Source organism: Staurois parvus, unplaced genomic scaffold (assembly GCF_062004578.1).
Source record: "Staurois parvus isolate SC_StPar_1 unplaced genomic scaffold, SC_StPar_1.0 ptg000652l, whole genome shotgun sequence".
NCBI classification, from domain to species: domain Eukaryota; kingdom Metazoa; phylum Chordata; class Amphibia; order Anura; family Ranidae; genus Staurois; species Staurois parvus.
This window is the reverse complement of record NW_028318448.1, coordinates 3,297,743-3,316,204: the sequence shown is the minus strand read 5'-3', so window position 1 is coordinate 3,316,204 and position 18,462 is coordinate 3,297,743. Positions and strand designations below refer to the sequence as shown.

Below are 18,462 nucleotides of genomic sequence, written 5' to 3'. Positions count from 1 at the left end.
CGGGAAATTTGAATTTTTTAAAAAATGTCATTTTTGCTGTCATTGCTGTTTCAATGCATTTCACATACATTTTGTCCCTACTGCTTTTTCCTGTGCCCTGCCTGCATTTTGACTGTTCTTTCTGCCTGGAAACTTAGAAAAGTCCATGACGTCCAAAAAGCGTCCCTTTACGTCAAAAGCGGTTTTAGAACAGTGATAGTAAATCAGAACCACTTGCAGAATTGAGTGGTAATGATTTGTGGGGAAATTCGTCATCAGACACTGAAAACGATTTTGCGACTTTGCTCAGCGATGTGCAAATTTGCCTCTGTATTTCAAATTTCAGTGTTTTTGGTTTGATTATATTATTGAATTAAATGTATTATTATTTTTTATGATTATTTATTAAATTATAATTTATGATTTCGGGTTTCAAATTTTATCATACCCGGGATGTTTAATAGACTCTTGTTCGGACAGATTTCAGTGAGTTATTCCTAAAAATTACAGCCTACAATAAAAAACTACATATTTCCATGCAAAAAAATGGTACCGCTTTCAGCACAAAAAAATCAGAAAGAATCATACCGCCGAGGAGGTTAAACAAATCATTATTATAATGAGCATATCACACTTTGATTAATAAGTGTTAGGCTCCTTACAATATTGATGTTTAAAGCAAAGATAAAGTCATGCTGGTTCATACTTAATAAGCAGCAAACTTAGAAGTTTCTGCTACAATGTATCCTGTAAAAATCCATGTAATATATGGACTTCAGTATATGTAAACTGTTTTATTAAGGCAAAGGCATTCCACCTGGGCCAGCATCTGCATGGAGTCTGCAAGTTCTCTCTGCAATATGAGATACTGTATACTAGTAGGTTAATTAATGGCTTTCCTCTACACCCTCTCTCTACAAGGTTTATGAGTGTGACAAAGACATAATGTTGTGAACTTTTATGGGGTAACTTGACTAATGTGAATGCATGTATGTTCGGTATTCTGTAAATGCCCGAGTAATTTGTCAGAGCTACAGTATATATATGCTAATAAATAAATAAAATATTTTATAAAGTAAATTAAAACAACATTTTAAGCTTTAATATTGCAAATTGTATTGACAGGGTGCATCAAAGCTGGAATATATCATGAAGAAAAATCAATAACTAAAGACAACTGCAATTACTGGTAATGTCTCTCTACTTTGATGTTCATAATGTTTCATATGTATTCTGATAATTTATCATAATATTTCTGATGTAGAAAACTGTCAGAGTAAGGTGACATGAGAGAATTCCTTTCCAGTGCTTTTTTACACTGAAAATGTCTCAATGAACTCCTGAATGCTGCTTTATCTCAGTATGACATGCTGAGATCCTGACTTTGAGCCTTTGTTTTTTTTAGTTACTAAACCCAGGACCCTGTATTCATTGTATCTGGTCTCCCACAGTAGACAAAACATGGAAGTGCAATTATTTTAGTAAATATAAACTGCTAAATACCTTTTCTCATTAGCAGTTAGAGCAGTCTTTTGACTTCTATAAGTGTCCAGTCGAGCACATGTTAAAGCTTGTAGGAGGAGTTTTATTTCTGCTCTACGAGGACGCAGAACCCCTGACCTCTGTCTGGACAGTGCTGGTTGGGCCTGTGCTGATCACATGCACTCTCCCAAGACAAAAAAAAAAAACTCTCTAGCAATATACCAAATACCAAACTGAGCATGTGCAGAGTGACTCAATGCAATATATCTTATCAGGATATAAGAGGGGGACACTGGAAGAAGGGGAGGCTTAGAGAGGTCAGGCTCAAACAGTGTTTTTACACAATGCAGAGGATTAACTCCTTAGGTTTCAAAGCGGGTATAACAAGCATTCTTTACTGCATATACAGACTGATTTTACTGTTGTGGGTTTAGTAACACTTTAAAAGAACCTCACTGATAGAACTGTTGGACCATAGACACACGTGGATCAAAGTGTTACATTAAAAGCAGCTCTATTTTAGGCTCTGTCTTAAAAACATTGTTATCACTATTTTAAAATATTCTAGTCCAGATAATTGAATCGTAAGTTTTCATTCAATTTTTTTATCACGGTAGGAGAGTACTTCATAATTAGTCATACATGGTTAAAGTCCAATTAAATTCTCACACGGTTTTATTTCTTTATAGAAGTGTTCTCTCACATGTTATGATCTATACATTAGTTTTGCTTAGAAATGCCTTAAAATACCTTAGTACTGGAATGAAAATGGTGCTTCCTGTCCCTTCCTCCAGTAGTCTGTGCTGGCATAGCTGAGTAACAGCCACACCCCTCCCCAAAAGGGTCTTCACATTTGTACTGAAGAGTCTGACTAATGCAGGCCATAGATGGGTTGAAAATCGGCCGATTTTGCGGCTGAAAATAAAATCGGCTGATTTTCGGATCGTTAGTGGGCTAAATGTTCGGCCGTTTTTCGGTATTTTGGCAGATTTTTTTTTATCGGTAAAGTTGGAAAAAAATCGGCCGATTTTGCCGATTGGCCGATTTTCGCAGCAATGATGGGCAAATCGGCTGATCTTTTAGCAATAAAAAAATCTACGCATGAGCAGTGACCTTCAAGAGGAAGACAAAAAGAAGAAGAAGAGGAAGAAGAAGAGGAAGAAGAAGAGGAAGAAGAAGAAGAAGAGGAAGAGGAAGAGGAAGAGGAAGAAGAAGAGGAAGAAGAAGAAGAAGGAGGAAGAAGAAGCAGAAGAGGAGGAGGAGGAGGAGGAGGAAGAAGAGGAAGATGAAGAAGAAGATGAAGAAGAAGAAGAGGAAGAAGCGGAAGAGGAAGAAGCAGAAGAGGATGAAGAAGCAGAAGAGGATGAAGAAGCAGAAGAGGATGAAGAAGCAGAAGAGGATGAAGAAGCAGAAGAGGATGAAGAAGCAGAAGAGGATGAAGAAGCAGAAGAGGATGAAGAAGCGAAGAAGAAGAGGAGGATGAAGAAGAAGAAGAGGATGAAGAAGAAGAAGAGGATGAAGAAGAAGAAGAGGATGAAGAAGAAGAAGAGGATGAAGAAGAGGATGAAGAAGAGAAGAAGAAGAGGAGGATGAAGAAAAGAAGAAGAAGAGGATGAAGAAGAAGAAGAAGAAGTAAAAGAGGATGAAGAAGAAGAGGATGAAGAAGAAGAGGATGAAGAAGAAGAGGATGAAGAGGAAGATGAAGAAGAGGATGATTTATAGCGGTTGCAACAATGTATTTATTTGTTTCCGAATAAAAACATCTGTATCCTAAATGGATACAAATAGATACATTGTTGCAACCGCTATAAATGTCAAGGAACTGTCAGAAGAAATAGCGGAGCTCTCTGCAGGGACACTTTTTGCCGGCTGTAGACGGGATGAAAATCGGCCGATTTTTTTTTACCGTTGCTGGCAACGTCGGTCGCTTGAATGACCGATTTTTTGGGTTTTTTAAAAGAAAAATCGGCCGATTTTCGACCCGTCTATGACCTGCATAAGGTTGTCACAGTATTGAGTGAAGTGTGTTTAACCACTTGCCCTCCTGAGGATTTACCCTTCCTTCCTGATCAGGCCATTTTTTGCGTTACGGCGCTGCATTACTCTAATTGACAATTGCACGGTCATGAAACATTGCACCAAAATGAAATTTATGTCCTTTTTTTCCCACAAATTGAGCTTTCTTTCGGTGGTATTTGATCACATGTGCGGTTTTTATTTTTTTTTTGCGCAAATCTACTATTTGAGCAAACAATATTTTTTACTTTTTGCTATTAAACATGTCTGGTCCCAATACATGTATATCAGTTAGTTTACGTGAAAGTTATAGCAATTAGAAAAAAAATTTCCAGTATCTGTACTACCATTTATACTAATAATGGCAGCAATCAGCGACTATTAGCAGGACTGCGGGACTGCGGCGGACATTCTGACATTGGTCAACTGATTTTGTGTCACTGACATCCCCAGTGACACCAATACAGTGATCAGTGCTAAAAAAAAAAAAAACACTGGCACTGTATTAATGGCACTGGGCAGGAAGTGGTTAACATGATGGGGCGATCAAAGGGTTAACTGTGTGCAGGAAGTGTTTTACTAGGGGGCTGTGTACAGCCATCCAGAGCAGTGTGCCCCAGCTGACAGGGAGGAGAACTGTTAGTAAACATAACAGTCCTCCTCCCCGTTGGAGATGCTCGGTAATCACCGAGTACCGACGGGTAATCACCAGCCGGAACCCGGTGATTGAAAGCCGGAGGCATGAATGGTGTGTGTATATATACACACACACACACACGTGATATGATATATTGATATATATATATATATATATATATATATATATATATATATATATATATATATACACATATATACATACATACATTATATATTATATACATACATACACACGATTTTGCACACCTCTGCTGCCCTGTAGCAGTATATCTGCCATAGGGCGGCAGGAAGGCAGTTAACTGATGCCATTTGGACTGTACGCTCATATTTATGTAGATACTTTGCACAGCTTGCTATAATAGATTGTAAGCTCCAAGGAGCAGGGCCCTCCTAACCCTCTTTTATTGAACTGTATTGTTCCTGTATTGTCTCCCACTATATTGTAAAGTGCTGAGCAAACTGTTGGCACTATATAAATCCTGTATAATAATAATAATATTAATCCCTTCACGCTTAAGGGTAAAACAAATCTTAAAGTAAAATTTTACAACGTTGACATGTGTTAATAAAACCGTACATATCATCAAAACTACTTTGTACATCCAGGTGGATTATACATTGTTTTTTTCAGGACACATTGGGCTTTCATTTGGTGGTAAATGATAATGGATATCTCCTGATTTTTTTTATTGTCAAAGGAAAACTGGCCCAAAATAGTAAGTAATTTTTTTTTTATTTTAATTTAGCTGTGTGTTTCTTGTTACTACCATAACCTACCACCAAAGAACAACCCAAAATACATTTTCCAGCTCTTGGCGATTGCAGCAATACCATTATTATTATACAGGATTTATATAGCCCCAACAGTTTGCTCAGCGCTTTACAATATAACGGGAGACAATACAGCAAGAATACAATTCAATACAAGAGGGATAGGAGGGCCCTGCTCCTTGGAGCTCATCATACATGTTATTTGTTGTTTGCACCTGTACTACAGCTCAGAAACAATAGTGCACATTTTGGTTTTTTTTTTATTTTTTTTGCCTAAAACACACTGACACTAACTGACATTAGTACTAGAGATGAGCGAAGAAATGAAAAATTCGATTCGACTGATTCGGCGAATTCGTGGACAATATTCGATTCGAGTCGAATAAATTCGCTGTGAATTTAACTTAAAAAAGGGTGTTTCTAGGCTTCAGAGAGACTTAATATTAGTGCAGAACACTGTACCTTTAATTTAAATGCCCTTGGAGTCTGCTGGGGAAGAGAAATAATACTGTCTGTCAGTATGACATGCAGATGAGTGCCGTCGATCTTAGAATCACTGCACACTTCACTCCTTTGGCCAGTCACGGGGCCAAAACCAGTGTTTGGAGCCACAGTGTGGCGGTGGAGGCAGCAGCAATGGGAGGCCATACAGCAACCTATGACAAAATGGAAACCAGCAGGAGCGTGAGACCACCTGAAAGTGGCACATGGCAGAGTGGGAGCAATGGGAGGCGGTACAGGGACCCAGGTCACACTGTGGGCCCAGCAGCAGCGTGACCAGGCGGTACGGGGGCCCATGGCCGATATGGGGCTTGGTGGCACCTATGGAAGGCCTGTAATCTGCCAGCAACCTATGACAAAATGGACAACCGCAGGAGTGTGAGGAGATTTCAAAGTGGCACATGGCAGAGTGGAAGCAATGGGAGGCCGTACAGGGACCCAGGTCACACTGTGGGACCAGCATCAGCGTGAACAGGCGGTACGGGGGCCCATGGCCGATTTGACCTCATTCATCCCATAGTCCTGCCGACTCACGAATAGCGTGGCCTCCTCAAAGGGCCTGAGCAAGCGCAGGTGTCACACATGAGCTGACAATGGCTGACATCTAAGTTACACAGGGAGTACCTTTATCCGCTTTTAACATCAGGAAATCTGTGATGGCCTTTAGCTGTTCGTAAAGGCGGTCTAACATATGTAGGGTTGAATTACACCTTGTTGCAACGTCACAGCATGAGGAGTCGGTACGGGGGCCCATGGCAGATTACATGTCTGGCAGCAGCAATGGGAGGCCCGTAATCTGCCAGCACCCTATGTCAAAAAATTTAACACACCAGTAGTGTGAAGAGACCTGAAAGTGGCACATGGCAGCAGAGTGTGGCGATGGAGACAGCAGCAATGGGAGGCCGTACAGGGACCCATGACAGACTCTAGACTTGGCAGCAGCATGAGGAGGCGGTATATAGGGGCCCATGGCAGATTAGGGGCCTGGCAGCAGCTATGTGAGGCCCGTAATCTGCCTGCACCCTATGTCAAAAAATTTAACACACCAGCAGTGTGAAGAGACCTGAAAGTGGCACATGGCAGCAGAGTGTGGCGATGGAGACAGCAGCAATGGGAGGCCGTACAGGGACCCATGACAGACTCTAGACTTGGCAGCAGCATGAGGAGGCGGTATATAGGGGCCCATGGCAGATTAGGGGCCTGGCAGCAGCTATGTGAGGCCCGTAATCTGCCTGCACCCTATGTCAAAAAATTTAACACACCAGCAGTGTGAAGAGACCTGAAAGTGGCACATGGCAGCAGAGTGTGGCGATGGAGACAGCAGCAATGGGAGGCCGTACAGGGACCCATGACAGACTCTAGACTTGGCAGCAGCATGAGGAGGCGGTATATAGGGGCCCATGGCAGATTAGGGGCCTGGCAGCAGCTATGTGAGGCCCGTAATCTGCCTGCACCCTATGTCAAAAAATTTAACACACCAGCAGTGTGAAGAGACCTGAAAGTGGCACATGGCAGCAGAGTGTGGCGATGGAGACAGCAGCAATGGGAGGCCGTACAGGGACCCATGAGAGACTCTGGACTTGGCAGCAGCATGAGGAGGCGGTATATAGGGGCCCATGGCAGATTAGGGGCCTGGCAGCAGCTATGTGAGGCCCGTAATCTGCCTGCACCCTATGTCAAAAAATTTAACACACCAGCAGTGTGAAGAGACCTGAAAGTGGCACATGGCAGCAGAGTGTGGCGATGGAGACAGCAGCAATGGGAGGCCGTACAGGGACCCATGACAGACTCTAGACTTGGCAGCAGCATGAGGAGGCGGTATATAGGGGCCCATGGCAGATTAGGGGCCTGGCAGCAGCTATGTGAGGCCCGTAATCTGCCTGCACCCTATGTCAAAAAATTAAACACACCAGCAGTGTGAAGAGACCTGAAAGTGGCACATGGCAGCAGAGTGTGGCGATGGAGACAGCAGCAATGGGAGGCCGTACAGGGACCCATGACAGACTCTAGACTTGGCAGCAGCATGAGGAGGCGGTATATAGGGGCCCATGGCAGATTAGGGGCCTGGCAGCAGCTATGTGAGGCCCGTAATCTGCCTGCACCCTATGTCAAAAAATTTAACACACCAGCAGTGTGAAGAGACCTGAAAGTGGCACATGGCAGCAGAGTGTGGCGATGGAGACAGCAGCAATGGGAGGCCGTACAGGGACCCATGACAGACTCTAGACTTGGCAGCAGCATGAGGAGGCGGTATATAGGGGCCCATGGCAGATTAGGGGCCTGGCAGCAGCTATGTGAGGCCCGTAATCTGCCTGCACCCTATGTCAAAAAATTAAACACACCAGCAGTGTGAAGAGACCTGAAAGTGGCACATGGCAGCAGAGTGTGGCGATGGAGACAGCAGCAATGGGAGGCCGTACAGGGACCCATGACAGACTCTAGACTTGGCAGCAGCATGAGGAGGCGGTATATAGGGGCCCATGGCAGATTAGGGGCCTGGCAGCAGCTATGTGAGGCCCGTAATCTGCCTGCACCCTATGTCAAAAAATTTAACACACCAGCAGTGTGAAGAGACCTGAAAGTGGCACATGGCAGCAGAGTGTGGCGATGGAGACAGCAGCAATGGGAGGCCGTACAGGGACCCATGACAGACTCTAGACTTGGCAGCAGCATGAGGAGGCGGTATATAGGGGCCCATGGCAGATTAGGGGCCTGGCAGCAGCTATGTGAGGCCCGTAATCTGCCTGCACCCTATGTCAAAAAATTAAACACACCAGCAGTGTGAAGAGACCTGAAAGTGGCACATGGCAGCAGAGTGTGGCGATGGAGACAGCAGCAATGGGAGGCCGTACAGGGACCCATGACAGACTCTAGACTTGGCAGCAGCATGAGGAGGCGGTATATAGGGGCCCATGGCAGATTAGGGGCCTGGCAGCAGCTATGTGAGGCCCGTAATCTGCCTGCACCCTATGTCAAAAAATTTAACACACCAGCAGTGTGAAGAGACCTGAAAGTGGCACATGGCAGCAGAGTGTGGCGATGGAGACAGCAGCAATGGGAGGCCGTACAGGGACCCATGAGAGACTCTGGACTTGGCAGCAGCATGAGGAGGCGGTATATAGGGGCCCATGGCAGATTAGGGGCCTGGCAGCAGCTATGTGAGGCCCGTAATCTGCCTGCACCCTATGTCAAAAAATTAAACACACCAGCAGTGTGAAGAGACCTGAAAGTGGCACATGGCAGCAGAGTGTGGCGATGGAGACAGCAGCAATGGGAGGCCGTACAGGGACCCATGACAGACTCTAGACTTGGCAGCAGCATGAGGAGGCGGTATATAGGGGCCCATGGCAGATTAGGGGCCTGGCAGCAGCTATGTGAGGCCCGTAATCTGCCTGCACCCTATGTCAAAAAATTTAACACACCAGCAGTGTGAAGAGACCTGAAAGTGGCACATGGCAGCAGAGTGTGGCGATGGAGACAGCAGCAATGGGAGGCCGTACAGGGACCCATGAGAGACTCTGGACTTGGCAGCAGCATGAGGAGGCGGTATATAGGGGCCCATGGCAGATTAGGGGCCTGGCAGCAGCTATGTGAGGCCCGTAATCTGCCTGCACCCTATGTCAAAAAATTTAACACACCAGCAGTGTGAAGAGACCTGAAAGTGGCACATGGCAGCAGAGTGTGGCGATGGAGACAGCAGCAATGGGAGGCCGTACAGGGACCCATGACAGACTCTAGACTTGGCAGCAGCATGAGGAGGCGGTATATAGGGGCCCATGGCAGATTAGGGGCCTGGCAGCAGCTATGTGAGGCCCGTAATCTGCCTGCACCCTATGTCAAAAAATTTAACACACCAGCAGTGTGAAGAGACCTGAAAGTGGCACATGGCAGCAGAGTGTGGCGATGGAGACAGCAGCAATGGGAGGCCGTACAGGGACCCATGACAGACTCTAGACTTGGCAGCAGCATGAGGAGGCGGTATATAGGGGCCCATGGCAGATTAGGGGCCTGGCAGCAGCTATGTGAGGCCCGTAATCTGCCTGCACCCTATGTCAAAAAATTTAACACACCAGCAGTGTGAAGAGACCTGAAAGTGGCACATGGCAGCAGAGTGTGGCGATGGAGACAGCAGCAATGGGAGGCCGTACAGGGACCCATGACAGACTCTAGACTTGGCAGCAGCATGAGGAGGCGGTATATAGGGGCCCATGGCAGATTAGGGGCCTGGCAGCAGCTATGTGAGGCCCGTAATCTGCCTGCACCCTATGTCAAAAAATTTAACACACCAGCAGTGTGAAGAGACCTGAAAGTGGCACATGGCAGCAGAGTGTGGCGATGGAGACAGCAGCAATGGGAGGCCGTACAGGGACCCATGACAGACTCTAGACTTGGCAGCAGCATGAGGAGGCGGTATATAGGGGCCCATGGCAGATTAGGGGCCTGGCAGCAGCTATGTGAGGCCCGTAATCTGCCTGCACCCTATGTCAAAAAATTAAACACACCAGCAGTGTGAAGAGACCTGAAAGTGGCACATGGCAGCAGAGTGTGGCGATGGAGACAGCAGCAATGGGAGGCCGTACAGGGACCCATGACAGACTCTAGACTTGGCAGCAGCATGAGGAGGCGGTATATAGGGGCCCATGGCAGATTAGGGGCCTGGCAGCAGCTATGTGAGGCCCGTAATCTGCCTGCACCCTATGTCAAAAAATTTAACACACCAGCAGTGTGAAGAGACCTGAAAGTGGCACATGGCAGCAGAGTGTGGCGATGGAGACAGCAGCAATGGGAGGCCGTACAGGGACCCATGAGAGACTCTGGACTTGGCAGCAGCATGAGGAGGCGGTATATAGGGGCCCATGGCAGATTAGGGGCCTGGCAGCAGCTATGTGAGGCCCGTAATCTGCCTGCACCCTATGTCAAAAAATTTAACACACCAGCAGTGTGAAGAGACCTGAAAGTGGCACATGGCAGCAGAGTGTGGCGATGGAGACAGCAGCAATGGGAGGCCGTACAGGGACCCATGACAGACTCTAGACTTGGCAGCAGCATGAGGAGGCGGTATATAGGGGCCCATGGCAGATTAGGGGCCTGGCAGCAGCTATGTGAGGCCCGTAATCTGCCTGCACCCTATGTCAAAAAATTTAACACACCAGCAGTGTGAAGAGACCTGAAAGTGGCACATGGCAGCAGAGTGTGGCGATGGAGACAGCAGCAATGGGAGGCCGTACAGGGACCCATGAGAGACTCTGGACTTGGCAGCAGCATGAGGAGGCGGTATATAGGGGCCCATGGCAGATTAGGGGCCTGGCAGCAGCTATGTGAGGCCCGTAATCTGCCTGCACCCTATGTCAAAAAATTTAACACACCAGCAGTGTGAAGAGACCTGAAAGTGGCACATGGCAGCAGAGTGTGGCGATGGAGACAGCAGCAATGGGAGGCCGTACAGGGACCCATGACAGACTCTAGACTTGGCAGCAGCATGAGGAGGCGGTATATAGGGGCCCATGGCAGATTAGGGGCCTGGCAGCAGCTATGTGAGGCCCGTAATCTGCCTGCACCCTATGTCAAAAAATTTAACACACCAGCAGTGTGAAGAGACCTGAAAGTGGCACATGGCAGAGTGTGGCGATGGAGACAGCAGCAATGGGAGGCCGTACAGGGACCTATGACAGACTCTAGACTTGGCAGCAGCATGAGGAGGCGGTATATAGGGGCCCATGGCAGATTAGGGGCCTGGCAGCAGCTATGTGAGGCCCGTAATCTGCCTGCACCCTATGTCAAAAAATTAAACACACCAGCAGTGTGAAGAGACCTGAAAGTGGCACATGGCAGCAGAGTGTGGCGATGGAGACAGCAGCAATGGGAGGCCGTACAGGGACCCATGAGAGACTCTGGACCTAGCAGCAGCATGAGGAGGCGGTATATAGGGGCCTATGGCAGATTAGGGGCCTGGCAGCAGCTATAGGAGGCCCGTAATCTGCCAGCACCCTATGTCAAAAAATTAAACACACCAGCAGTGTGAGGAGACCTGAAAGTGGCACATGTTTGAGGCATGATTCATGGCGGATTTAGTCAGTTGTGTCAGGAACTGGTGGTTTGAAATCCAGACTAATCCACGCCTGATTCATTTTCACAAACGTGAGTCTCTCCACACTTTGGGTGGACAGTCGTGTCCTCCGCGGAGTTACAATACCTCCTGCCGCACTAAACACGCGCTCCGATGCCACGCTACTGGCCGGGCATGACAGCCTTTCAAGGGCAAATTCAGCTAGTTGGGGCCAAAGGTCAAGTTTCGTTGCCCAGTAGTCAAGGGGATTGTCTACCTCGGTTGGCAGGGTGCTGTCCAAGTAGGCCCAAGCCTGTTTGAGCTCCTGCTCCAGGTCCACCTGATGCTGCTGCTGCTGCTGCGGCTGGTTAGTAGTTTCCTCACTGCGCTGGTGAAGAAAGCTACTCATCATCGACTGCAGACTGAGGCAGCCACTGCTGGTGGAGCTGCCACTGCTCCTACCACCCCACCCCTCCCCTGCTGCCATGCCAGCGGAACGCGAGCGCACAGGGCCCACAGTGTCTGAGGATGGACGTTGGCGCACAAAGGCAGAGACCAACTGACTACATAGGTGGTTTTTATAGTACGTAATTTTGGCCTCCCTCTCAGCAGGTGTGAAAAAGGCCACCATTTTGGACCGGTAGCGAGGGTCCAACAAGGTGGACAGCCAAAAGTCATCCCTCTGTCTGATGGTTATTATTCGGCTGTCGCTACGCAAGCAACCGAGCATGCTATGGGCCATTTGTGCCAAGGAATGCGAGGGACTCCCTGCCTCCATCTCCACAGCATACTGCCACGGTGCGTCTGGGTCCTCTGTCTCCTCCTCCTCCTCCTCTACCAGATGCTCCTGCTCCTCCACTCCTGTCCGCTGAGTGGAAAAACCACCCATTTCACTCAATAATTCCTGAGCACAAATGTCCTCCTCTACCTCCTCCTCTTCTTCCTGTCCTGCCCCCACAGGGGTCATGTGGCGTTGAGATCTGTGCGCCACGTCTACCGCACCCTGACCAGCCATTGTTAACAGCATTTGTTCCAGGACGTGCAACAGAGGAATGACGTCGTTCATCCCATAGTCCTGCCGACTCACGAATAGCGTGGCCTCCTCAAAGGGCCTGAGCAAGCGGCAGGTGTCACGCATGAGCTGCCAATGGCTGACATCTAAGTTACACAGGGGAGTACCTTTATCCGCTTGTAACATCAGGAAATCGGTGATGGCCTTTCGCTGCTCGTAAAGGCGGTCTAACATGTGTAGGGTTGAATTCCACCTTGTTGCAACGTCGCAGATCAGGCGATGCTGTGGAATTCCGTTCTGCCGCTGCAGCTCAATGAGGGTGTTCTTTGCGGTGTAGGAATGGCTGAAATGCATGCACAGTTTACGTGACATTTTAAGGATGTCTTGCAGTGGGATGGTGGATTTTAGGAACCGCTTGACAACCAGATTGAACACGTGAGCCATGCATGGCGCATGGCACAACCTTCCTTGACGCAGAGCAGACACCATGTTCTTTCCGTTGTCAGTCAACATGGTTCCGATTTTTAGTTTGCGCGGAGACAGCCATCTGTCGATTTCTCTGTTCATTACACTCAGCAGTTCCTCCCCTGTGTGACTACGTTCGCCAAGGCATACCAGGTGCAGCACAGCGTGACACCGTTGCGCCCTGCACATGTGATATGCCGGTCGGGTAATGGGACTTGGCACGGGGGTGGCGGCTGAGGACACGGCGGAAAAAGAGGTGGTAGAGGCGGACATGCTTGCTGGACCAAGGACGTGCAAACGTGGAGGCAAAAGCGTCGTGACCTGTCCAAGTTGCTGGTGCGGCTGTGCCGGCACCACGTTCACCCAGTGGGCCGTAAATGACATGTACTGTCCCTGACCGTAGTTACAGCTCCACACGTCGGCGCTGCCGTGCACTTTGGCAGAGACCGACATGCTCAAAGACTGGCCCACCATCTCTTCTACATGTGAATGCAGGGCTGGCACTGCCTTTTGGGCAAAGAAATGACGGCTTGGCACTCTCCACCGCGGCGCGGCACAAGCCATCATTTCTCGGAAAGGTGCTGAGTCCACCAGTTGGAAAGGGAGGGACTGCAGCACCAGCAACTTGGACAGGAGGACGTTCAGCTTTTGCACCGTCGGGTGCGTGCTCGCAAACTGTTGTCTCTTGGATACGGATTCCAAGAAAGACTGTTGACGGAATCCGAGAAGAGGAGTAGCAGGAGAAGGAGCATCTGAACGAGCGGAAGATGCCAATGAGCGACAACTCCCCTCAGCAGAGGTGTTGGAGCCTTGACTGGCTGATAGAGGGCGATTGACGACGTCGGGTGACGGAGCAAGTAACGGAGCGGGTGATGGAGCGGGGGCTGGGGCAGGCAGAACCGCCGTATGTTTATCACGGTTTTCCCAGGCCACCGAATGGTGACGCTGCATATGCTGACGCAACGCTGTAGTCCCAACATGGGCCCCCTGGCCACGCTTGCATTTCTGGCCACATAGTCGACATACGGCTACGTTTACTTCCTCGGGCGGCTTGAGGAAAAATTGCCACACCACCGAGTAGGAAACTTTGCCCCCGCTACTCTTCACTGGCTGACTGCTACTTCCTCCGTGCGCACCGGCACCACTACTGGCCGTGGTGGTAGGCTGCAGTGGAGCTGGTGCTCTACTCCGTGGACGTTTGGCTCCACTGACACTGATGCGACCCTGCTGCTGTCTCCTGGGCAACCCACCGACTGTTTTGCTCGCTGCCAAGCTGCCACCCTCTTCTCCTGATGATGCGGAAGAAATTGCCTGATGACGACGAGGCTGCCAAGTGCGATCAACCTCCTCATCATCAAGTAGGGTCTCCGCCTCACTACTAGCCCCCTCGGCTGCGTCTGGGTCAGGAGACAGACCTGTCTCTAGACCGGCTACCGAGCCACTCTCCTCGCCAGTACTTGTTCGCTTGGCTGCTGAAAAGGCCGATGTCTCCCCCCGTTCCTGACCGCCCTCTGTTAGCTCTTCCTCACTGTACAGTGGGGCTGAGCCCACAGCATGCGATACTTCGCTTGGTGAGGGAACAGCAAAGGACAGGGGCAGGTAGAGGACACGTGATTTCAGTGGGCTTGGTCCCGGGCCATGCCAACTAACGGTTGTGTCTGACGTACCCACCGACCGTTGGCTGTAGGTGTCAGAGGTGACCTGGGAAGAGGAAGACGACCGAGCCAACCAATCAATGACGGCAGGGTTGTCGGTGGAGACACGACCGCTGGATGACACCGGGAGCACTGGCCTCTGGCTGCGAATACTGCTGCCTCGACCCCTTCCTCTGCTGCCACGTCTGCTCGCTCCTAAAACATTGCCTCCTCTGCCACTCCTCTGCATGTTGTCTGACATACTATTTAATTCAACGATTAGGTGTCCCTGAGTAACAATTCTCTGGCACTCAGTAACAATTCTGTCTGTCCCTGAGTATGAATTCTGTGGCCCTGAGTAACAATTCTGTGTCTGTGCGAGTAACAATTCTGTGTCTGTGCGAGTAACAATTTTGTGTCTGTGCGAGTAACAATTCTCTGGCACTCAGTAACAATTCTGTCTGTCCCTGAGTAACAATTCTCTGGCACTCAGTAACAATTCTGTCTGTCCCTGAGTAACAATTCTCTGGCACTCAGTAACAATTCTGTCTGTCCCTGAGTAACAATTCTCTGGCACTCAGTAACAATTCTGTCTGTCCCTGAGTAACAATTCTCTGGCACTCAGTAACAATTCTGTCTGTCCCTGAGTATGAATTCTGTGGCCCTGAGTAACAATTCTGTGTCTGTGCGAGTAACAATTCTGTGTCTGTGCGAGTAACAATTTTGTGTCTGTGCGAGTAACAATTCTCTGGCACTCAGTAACAATTCTGTCTGTCCCTGAGTAACAATTCTCTGGCACTCAGTAACAATTCTGTCTGTCCCTGAGTAACAATTCTCTGGCACTCAGTAACAATTCTGTCTGTCCCTGAGTAACAATTCTCTGGCACTCAGTAACAATTCTGTCTGTCCCTGAGTATGAATTCTGTGGCCCTGAGTAACAATTCTGTGTCTGTGCGAGTAACAATTCTGTGTCTGTGCAAGTAACAATTTTGTGTCTGTGCGAGTAACAATTCTCTGGCACTCAGTAACAATTCTGTCTGTCCCTGAGTAACAATTCTCTGGCACTCAGTAACAATCCTGTCTGTCCCTAAGTAACAATTCTCTGGCACTCAGTAACAATTCTGTCTGTCCCTGAGTATGAATTCTGTGGCCCTGAGTAACAATTCTGTGTCTGTGCGAGTAACAATTCTGTGTCTGTGCAAGTAACAATTTTGTGTCTGTGCGAGTAACAATTCTCTGGCACTCAGTAACAATCCTGTCTGTCCCTAAGTAACAATTCTCTGGCACTCAGTAACAATTCTGTCTGTCCCTGAGTATGAATTCTGTGGCCCTGAGTAACAATTCTGTGTCTGTGCGAGTAACAATTCTGTGTCTGTGCAAGTAACAATTTTGTGTCTGTGCAAGTAACAATTCTCTGGCACTCAGTAACAATTCTGTCTGTCCCTGAGTAACAATTCTCTGGCACTCAGTAACAATTCTGTCTGTCCCTAAGTAACAATTCTCTGGCACTCAGTAACAATTCTGTCTGTCCCTGAGTATGAATTCTGTGGCCCTGAGTAACAATTCTGTGTCTGTGCGAGTAACAATTCTGTGTCTGTGCAAGTAACAATTTTGTGTCTGTGCAAGTAACAATTCTCTGGCACTCAGTAACAATTCTGTCTGTCCCTGAGTAACAATTCTCTGGCACTCAGTAACAATTCTGTCTGTCCCTAAGTAACAATTCTCTGGCACTCAGTAACAATTCTGTCTGTCCCTGAGTATGAATTCTGTGGCCCTGAGTAACAATTCTGTGTCTGTGCAAGTAACAATTCTGTGTCTGTGCAAGTAACAATTCTGTGTCTGTGCAAGTAACAATTCTCTGGCACTCAGTAACAATTCTGTCTGTCCCTGAGTAACAATTCTCTGGAACTCAGTAACAATTCTGTCTGTCCCTGAGTAACAATTCTCTGGCACTCAGTAACAATTCTGTCTGTCCCTGAGTAACAATTCTCTGGCACTCAGTAACAATTCTGTCTGTCCCTGAGTAACAATTCTCTGGCACTCAGTAACAATTCTGTCTGTCCCTGAGTATGAATTCTGTGGCCCTGAGTAACAATTCTGTGTCTGTGCGAGTAACAATTCTGTGTCTGTGCAAGTAACAATTTTGTGTCTGTGCGAGTAACAATTCTCTGGCACTCAGTAACAATTCTGTCTGTCCCTGAGTAACAATTCTCTGGCACTCAGTAACAATTCTGTCTGTCCCTAAGTAACAATTCTCTGGCACTCAGTAACAATTCTGTCTGTCCCTGAGTATGAATTCTGTGGCCCTGAGTAACAATTCTGTGTCTGTGCGAGTAACAATTCTGTGTCTGTGCAAGTAACAATTTTGTGTCTGTGCGAGTAACAATTCTCTGGCACTCAGTAACAATTCTGTCTGTCCCTGAGTAACAATTCTCTGGCACTCAGTAACAATTCTGTCTGTCCCTGAGTATGAATTCTGTGGCCCTGAGTAACAATTCTGTGTCTGTGCGAGTAACAATTCTGTGTCTGTGCAAGTAACAATTCTGTGTCTGTGCAAGTAACAATTTTGTGTCTGTGCAAGTAACAATTCTCTGGCACTCAGTAACAATTCTGTCTGTCCCTGAGTAACAATTCTCTGGCACTCAGTAACAATTCTGTCTGTCCCTGAGTAACAATTCTGTCTGTCCCTGAGTAACAATTCTCTGGCACTCAGTAACAATTCTGTCTGTCCCTGAGTAAAAATTCTGTGGCCCTAATAACGTTTCTGTGGCCCTAAGTAACAATTTTCTGGCACTGAGTGAAAATTCTGTCTGTCCCTGAGTATGAATTCTGTGGCCCTAACTAGCGTTTCTTTGTCCCTAAATAACGATTCTGTGGCCCTCATTAACAAGTCTGTGTCCCTGAGTAATGGTTCTCTGTCCCTAAGTAACTTCTCTCTGTCCCCAATTCTCGTTTCTGTGGCCCTAACTCTGTCCCTGTCCCTAGTACAGAGCGGTCTGCCTCTGTTCAATGACTGCAGGCAAATGAAGATTTCCAAAATGGCCGCTATATATACCTCGACCATTACACAGTGCTGGCTGGCTGGCTGCTGATTGGCTGATGCGATCACATGTCGTTGAGGAATGCATTATGGGGCAGCGCGCCTTGTCTGCGCGCCTTCCCCGACATCCCCGCTCCGTCGCCGCACATGTCAGCCGCCATTTTCGGAAAAATTTCAATTCGCGCGTCCGAATTAGGCTGTTTTTCGGATTCGGCACGAATCGAAATTTTTCCGATATTCGACTCGAATTCCACTTCGGATACTTCGATTCGCTCATCTCTAATTAGTACCAATTAAAAAAAAAAAAAACCCTGACCTTTGACCTTGATATTTGAAACTGACCTTGGCCCATACACTAACCCTGGCACTGAACTAAATCAAACCTTGATTTAGATATTTTTTCTTAAGTTTTTTTATATTTATTTTTACAAATAGTTGTTTTTTTTCTCTCTGCAAGGAGATAGAGAGATACAATGTATCTTTCTCCTTCATTCAGAAAAAAAAAAGGGGGGGCGGACTTCACAGTGACTGATCACTGTGATAGCAAATCAGAGGCTATCATAGCGATCATGTGACCTAGAATCGAGAGTTCCCGATAGTTAGAACGAGACCCAGGGCTCTCAGAGACACCCCGGTCTTTGTGCTGGGAGCGCTATGTGTGGCACGCTCCCAGCACAAAGACAGGTACGCAAATATGCAGGCCCCATGGAAAAAAACCCAGTTCTGTTAGGCTGCATATTTGTGTGACTACGGTGTCAAGGGGTTAACAACAATAGGAAAGAGGTAGTAAGATTTTAAAAATGGAGGTTATTAGTACATTGTGTATCTGGACGCACATCTAGTTTTGTGACTCCAG

At 47.7% G+C, this 18,462-nt stretch overlaps 1 protein-coding gene across 1 annotated transcript in view; it reads left to right on the top strand.

The window, feature by feature from the left end:
- Positions 1 to 18,462, top strand: part of TINAG (tubulointerstitial nephritis antigen) — a 113,092-nt gene that overhangs the window by 14,957 nt on the left and 79,673 nt on the right. Inside the window, exon 2 of the mRNA XM_089694144.1 lies at positions 1,105 to 1,168. Coding sequence (XP_089550270.1) covers positions 1,105 to 1,168 — 64 coding nt within the window. The remainder of the gene's footprint in view (positions 1 to 1,104; positions 1,169 to 18,462) is intronic.